The 7500-nt window shown below is 45.2% G+C and overlaps 1 protein-coding gene across 1 annotated transcript in view; it reads right to left on the bottom strand.

The window, feature by feature from the left end:
• The window catches only part of galnt14 (UDP-N-acetyl-alpha-D-galactosamine:polypeptide N-acetylgalactosaminyltransferase 14 (GalNAc-T14)), a 181435-nt gene that overhangs the window by 40894 nt on the left and 133041 nt on the right, over positions 1 to 7500 (bottom strand). Inside the window, exon 7 of the mRNA XM_079996889.1 lies at positions 4123 to 4210. Coding sequence (XP_079853015.1) covers positions 4123 to 4210 — 88 coding nt within the window. The remainder of the gene's footprint in view (positions 1 to 4122; positions 4211 to 7500) is intronic.

Raw genomic sequence — 7500 nt, 5'->3', positions numbered from 1 at the left:
ATCTTCCAACGCTTTGTTTGTTTGATTCGGTCGTTCGTGTAAAAAGTCTGATGGGTGGTTTCGGCTCTCGAGCTGGTGGAAATCGGTCGCATTCAGCATGAATCATCCCAAACGCCGCCACCCGTTTTGAATCCTCACTCATTATTTAGTCTTCAGTTCAGCCAGCGAGTCGCAGCACGGTTACCGAGTCATTATTTTTCGATCACTGCGAGTCAATACGAGTGTTTGGCACCAGAAAAGATTTCTATCTCTTTTAATTCCTTTGGGTTCTCCCTGAGTGACCCTGGCCGGCTGCGTTGGTGAGAATCTGCTTTGTTTATCACTCGTCGCCGCGGCGACGCTAACGCGTGACGGGAAGCAGGACGTGAACCTGGATGGGGGAGGAGTTTAACTGGGAAGTGTCAGGTGTCCTCCGCCTCAGAATAAGGTTCGAGGTCATTTGTTTTCAAGATCGACAGGGAGAGACGTGAGAGTGATGACATGAGTGGGAGGAGGTGGAGGGAGGTGGAGGGAGGTGGAGGAGGCTGAAGGAGGAGATGGGGAGAGGGGAGAGAGAGAGACAGAGAGAAAGAGAGAGAGAAATCGCTGCCTGTGGTACAATGATAGTATGTGATGCTTATCCAGGGTTCACTGAATATGATCTAGCAGCAGGGTGTGTGTGTGTGTGTGTGTGTGTGTGTGTGTGTGTGTGTGTGTGTGTGTGTGTGTGTGTGTGTGTGTGCGTGCGTGCGTGTGTGTGTGTGTACCCTTTTTCCACCAAGGCATTTCGAGGGCCGGTTTGGAGCCGGTGCCTAATCTCAAACCAGTTATTTCACGGCTCTCGGGCATGAAACTGGTTGCAGAGCGACACCAACACTTGGCTGGTCTCGAACCAACAACCTGCTTACATCAGGGGCCAGGGGCGGGGACAGGGGCCGGGGGAGGGGACAGGGACCAGGGGCGGGTACAGGGGCCGAGGGGAGGGGACAGGGGCCGGGGCGGGGACAACCAAGACCGACTAAAACGTTGTAACGGCCATTTTTGTGACCGCTTCAACATGGGCGTTACATGTAAACAGCGGCCCGTGGAGGAGACAAACTGTCTTCCTGCATCGTGGTCCTCGATGGAAATTTCAAAATAAACTGGAGGGAGCTTCAAGAACCAAACTGGGATTCCAACAAATCCATCACGACGTAAGCGCCGTCTACAGCAACAGGACAAGCAGCACAAATGCATTGGACCGGTCGTGTTTGGATGCAACGTGGGCTGGCAAACCCAGGAGCAACAACGTCCCCGTTTGTCTGGGTTCGCCCCGGGTTCGAGCTGCGTGTCCCGAGTCCTGACAGATATATCTGTAAAACACTAAAATGTTCAGCTTTTCAATATTCATCACCAAATTGTTACCACAATTAAAATAATAATGATAATATTATACTGGTTTTCAGCGCTTACAGTACATAGACTTTTATCACGAACTGTCCCACTCATTACCTAACGCAATAAAAAAACATAAAGAATGCACCACGAAGCATAAGCGATAATAATAATAATAATAATAATATATTATTATTATTAATAATAATAATAATAATGATGATAATATTATTATTATTATTATTGTTAATAATAATAATAATAATAATAATAATAATAACAATAATGATGATAATATTGCTAGTAATAATAATAATAATAATAATAATAATAATAATAATAATAATAATAATGATAAAAATAATAATAGTTATGATGAAAATAATAATGATAAAAATAATAATAGTTATGATGAAAATAATAATGATAATAAATAAAAAATGATAATAATAATAATGAAAATAATAATAATTGTCCCCTGTCCTGATGAAATGATGGCTCCGTTTTGTCAGTTCTAAGAAGGTTTGCAAGTTGAACCAACTGCGACAGTTCACCAGCACCAGCCCAGAACCAGAAATGGGTTCGCGTTGGTGGAAAGGGGTGCATGTGTGTGTGCTCTGCGCGTGCATGTGCATGTGTACGTGTTTCTTTATGTGAAAAGGTGTTTGTTTGCTGATGTAGCATAACAGTAGGTTGAAGAGTTGCTGCCACAGCATTCTCAGTCCCTTGTGTGTGTGTGTGTGTGTGTGTGTGTGTGTGTGTGTGTGTGTGTGTGTGTGTGTGTGTATGTGTGTGTGTGTGTATGTGTGCTTGTGCATGTGTGTGTGTGTGTGTGTGTGTGTGTGTGAGCGTGTACGTGTGTGTGTGTGTGTGTGTGTGTGTGTGTGTGTGTGTGCATGTGTGTGTGTGTGTGTGTGTGTGTGTGTTTGTGTTTGTATGTACATGTGCGCGTGTGTGTGTGTGCGGGGGTGTGTGTGTGTATGTATGTGTGTGTGTGCGTGTGTGAGCGTGTACATGTGCGTGCGTGTGTGTGTGTATGTGTGTGTTTGTGTTTGTATGTACGTGTGTGTGTGTGTGTGTGTGTGTGTGCGGGGGTGTGTGTGTGTGTGCCTGTAGTTTGGTATTGCGTGTGTGCGTGTGTGTGTGTGTGTGTTTGTGTGTGTGTGGGCTCATGCATCATGATGACACTTAATCCCTATCATATCCTGAGTGACGGCTGCATCAATTATTAAAATGCTCATTGTGAGAATGTATGTACATTTGTGTGTTTTTGTGTTGTTGTTGTGATGGAGAGCGGGTGAGGGGGGGGGGAATGGAGTGAAAGAGGCAAAGAGAGAGAAAGGGGCGGGGAGAAAGAGGGGGAGAGAGAGCGAGAGAGAGGGAGAGAGAGAGAGAGGGAGAAAAAAATTAGAGGGTGAGGAGGATTGAGGATTGGATGAAAGAAAATGTGGAAGAGGAGCACAGGAGGGTAAGAAAAAGAAAGAAAGAAAGAAATATATTTTATAGAGGTATTGATATATTGGAGGGGATCAGTGAATTATTTTTAGGACATTTGTTAGTTTAAGGTATGGGGACCCTTTTTTTTCCTTTTTTGTTCTGTGCTTGGTGGGGGGTGAAGAAGGCTTCGGCCAGGTATTCTCCCTGGCCCCAGTTTGGTGTTGGGTGTACTGTATGTGGTGGGGGGATGGTGTGGTTTGAGTTGCCTCACTTGACCTGGATCTAGATAATTAGGGACCCAGGATCAGAGTGGCTGCATACATACACGAGCAACAGGTAAAACCCCCGTCCCCACACACACTCAGCAGAGAGGAGCCCTGTCATGACATGTGTCCACCTGCTCCGGGGCTTGTTCTCTCAAGCCCCCTCTCCACAATAAACTTGTGTGTTTTCCACAAACCCGTCTTCTTGTCTCTGTGCCGGAGGTCCCTGAAAACGTCACTTGGGTGGCGCGTGGTAGACAAAGCTGCCACAATCAGTTTTTACCTTTATATTTTGATGATTTAATTCTTCTTTGCTTTTACATCGTCTTGTACGCCTTACGTGAAGCACTTTTAATTATCTTTGTGTATGAAATATACAGTAAAAATAGACTCTACTTGCCCATATAACTATCTAAACTGCTCCATAATTAGAAGATTTATTGATCCCCTGTGGGGGAATGTGTCCTCTGCATTTTACCCATCCTAACGGCAGTGCTAAAATCACTGAGCCACCATGCTCATTATTTAAAATATATTAATCATGAAATAGTTCTCGAATAAATCAACTTTAGATAGGATATTTAGGATTTAAAAATGTCCATTTGCCACCGAGGGAAACTTGTGCACCAAACTGCTGATTTTACAGCATGAAACCATAAACAAGACGGTGTCAACTTCATCTTAAAGGGTGGCAGACAGACAGGTAAACAGACAGACAGGAAGATGGACACACGGACAGACAGACAGGCAGGCAGAGAGGCAGGCAGACAGAGGGACGGATGAACAGACAGACAGGCAGATGGAGGGACGAATGGACGGACGGTTAGACAGGCAAACAGACACACAGGTAGACAGGCAGATGGACAGGCAGATGGATAGAGGGACGGGCGGGCAGGCAGGCAGGCAGACAGACAGGCAGACGGACGGACAGACGGATGGACGGGTAGGCAGACAGACAGACAGACAGGCAGCCGGAGGGACGGGCAGAGGGACAAGCAGGCAGGCAGACAGACAGACAGGTAGACAGACAAACAGACAGACAGACAAACAGATAGACAGACATCTTTACCTCCCCGCAGGTCGGAGGAAGCAGCCACGTAGGCGAAGGTGTCCATGTTGATGATGTCAATGACCGGGCTCACCACACAGGTGGGGTCCTGAAGGAGCGCACACACACACATACACACACACACACACACACACACACACACACACACACACACACACACACACACACACACACACACATGCACACACGCACGCATCAATTTGACGCCAACGACCTCCCAGATGGAGACGAGCTTCCCCCTTTCATCAGGGGAGAGCGGACGACTGACTTCCAAATCATCATCGTTAAGCAGCGTGTTTAATAAGCCGTCAACATAAACACAACAGCCTCAATCCATAAGAATTTCAATAAATATAAATCTGAACATTAAACCAAAGCAGGAGCGATAACTTGGTCGGGTGTCGGTCCCTCAGGCCGCGAGGCACACCTGCTCCCTCTCAGTCGAACTAGAAACCGGCTGAAGGAGCTTCTGCCGGTGAAATGTGGCAGAAGCCTATTTCTGACAATATTGATAATAATAATACTGATAATAATAATAATAATAATAATAATAACACGGATAATAATAATAATAATAATAATCATAATAATAATAATAATAATGTTGAATGATAAAAAAAGTATAAAAAAATAATTGAAGATTTAAAATAAATAAAACTGCTACTATTGTGATAATGCTGATAACAACTACACAAGACTATTTTGGTGCAAAAAGTAATCATGCAAAGCTGTGATGTTAAAGATGTCAAAGCTTTGCGTGATTACTTTTTTTGCCATTACTTTTTCGTTATTTACACGGTCTTGTAACATATGACGTGTTCCCTGCTTTGCTCTGTGAAATTTCATTACCGTGCCAGTATAGGTTTTCCTGAGGTGGAGATTGACGTATACATGAATATAATGAAGAACATGTACCTGCATGAGAGTGTGTGTGTGTGTGTCTGGAGGGAGAGAGAGAGAGAGAGAGAGAGTACATTGTATTCCAAGGTCGTTATGTCCATGACATTAACTTCATTCCAGTAATCCGTCATCAATCATGCTCACGATACATTCCTAGTGAGGTGCATTCGACCTTTAAATCTGTTTCATATACTGACTGCATATACGTATATATATATACTGTATAAATATATATATATATATATATATATATATATATATATATATATATAGGGCTGTCAAAGTTAACGCCATAATAACGTGTCAAAACAAATTTGATGTATTGATGCACGTCCTGTTATGATGACCGTTTGCCTGACCCGTAGTTTAGGAATCATCCGGCATTAACGTTAAGTCGGATGGTGAAAGCCAGTGGCCGTTCTATCTTGTGCCGAGGCCCTTCTCCTTTGAAGGGCCTCGGCACAAGATCCTCGCCCTCTGCTCTGTTTGTGGGTGCGTGTGTGTGACATACAGTATGAGGGGGGCGGGGTAGAGCAAAATACTACTGATGATGGTTTGATTGTTTCGTTTGCACGCTGCATGGACACGTGTCTTACTGATATATCCATGACACACACACACACACACACACACACACACACACACACACACACACACACACACACACACACACACACACAAGCACACACATGCCCACACACACACACACACACACACACACACACACACACACACACACACACACACACACACACACACACACACACAGACACACACACACACACCAACACCCCTGGCCAATTCACACCGGACGCTTCTCGGCGTCTGCAGGGAAGGAAGCAAAATAAGCAGAAAATTGCCACATCTTTCAAAATCCGCTACTTTAAAAAGTTAGAAATAAAAGGCTGAAGTGTTTTTCTCATGTGCGATTGGCTGAGAGACATCTGGACATCCGGTGACACGCGCTGTCTGTTCTCACTCGCCATTGGTTAAACCCAGACACCTGTTTAACTCCGCGTCGCAAATCAAATCAAGCAGCTATTGACAGAACTCTGATCCAATGGCTTTGGGCATTTTCAGATTGACAGTACTCTAGCACAATGGTGTTCGGGGGCACCGGGGGGATGCAGGACCCCTGTCCACCCCTGAAAGCACCTACAATGGACATGTGAGCCACACAACCTGACCATGGAACCCTTGAAGAAGGTGACGAATCACGTGAATCACGTTTTCTTCTACGTCATGTGGATGGGCGGGGTTAGGGTCCGATCCCATGGAGCATCTGTGGGATGTGCTGGAACAAAAAGCCTGATCCACGGGGGCCCCACCTCCAACTTCCAGGACTTAAAGGATCTGCTGCTAACGTCTTGGAGCCAGATACCACAGGACACCTTCAGAGTCTGGTGGAGTCCATGCCTCCACGGGTCACAGCTGTTTAGGTGACACGAGGAGGAGCTACACAATATTAGTGGTTTTTAGTGGTGCTTTTAATGTTGTGGCTGATCAGTGTGTATACTGTACATAAAGCAGGTCATCCATATATTGTCATTAGATAACTAACTACCACTAAGCCTACAGACACATACATATTAGAGGAGTATTGTGTCCTAAACCACACTTTAAAAATAAAATACTACTCAAAAGAGCTGCACACACACACACGCATGCAGGCACACACACACACACACACACACACACACATACACACACACACACACACAGTGTGTGAGTCATTACAGACTCTGTGGTAATATTTAATCGTGGACCTGCCCCTTTATAAATTTGGCCCAATTGCTGAGTGTGACTTTACCAAGTGATCCAACGGAACAGGTGGGGAGGTTCTGGACCATTAGCCACCGGGTCACAGGAAGGGGACACACACACACACACACACACACACACACACACACACACACACACACACACACACACACACACACACACACACACACACACACACACACACACACAGTGTTCTCGATACCACTGTTACCTTGGAGACAATGGCAGGACACACACACACACACACACACACACACACACACACACACTCACACACACACACACACACACACACACACGTTCACACACAGTCGGAGCAGCATTAGCCAACATCGTCTCTGGATAATGGCTGGCAGCATAATGGCATCCCGCAGCACCCCGGGGCGAAGCATTACTCACATTGCAGTTGTAATTGAGAGAACGTCATTTCCAAATCATTTGGGAGCTGTTTTACTAATTTCATCCATTTTTCCCTCTACATCAGATTCAAAATGAGAAGTCGCAATGGATGAGCGGCGACGGACCGGATCAGGTTTCGGAGAGGGGTTCTGCGGTTTTCATGCATAACTTGTTTTTATTGTTCATTAGGCGTAGTGTCGCACTGCAAACAGTGGCGTCAGCGTGGCTGTCCTCCATAATGTGCTGTATACAGAGACAGCCATTATATATATATATGGTAGTCATAGTGTAATTTAT

This window comes from Zeus faber, assembly GCF_960531495.2.
Source record: "Zeus faber genome assembly, chromosome: 2".
NCBI classification, from domain to species: Eukaryota; Metazoa; Chordata; class Actinopteri; order Zeiformes; family Zeidae; genus Zeus; species Zeus faber.
Note: the sequence above shows the minus strand (reverse complement) of the source record. Positions and strands in the feature narration are given on the sequence as shown.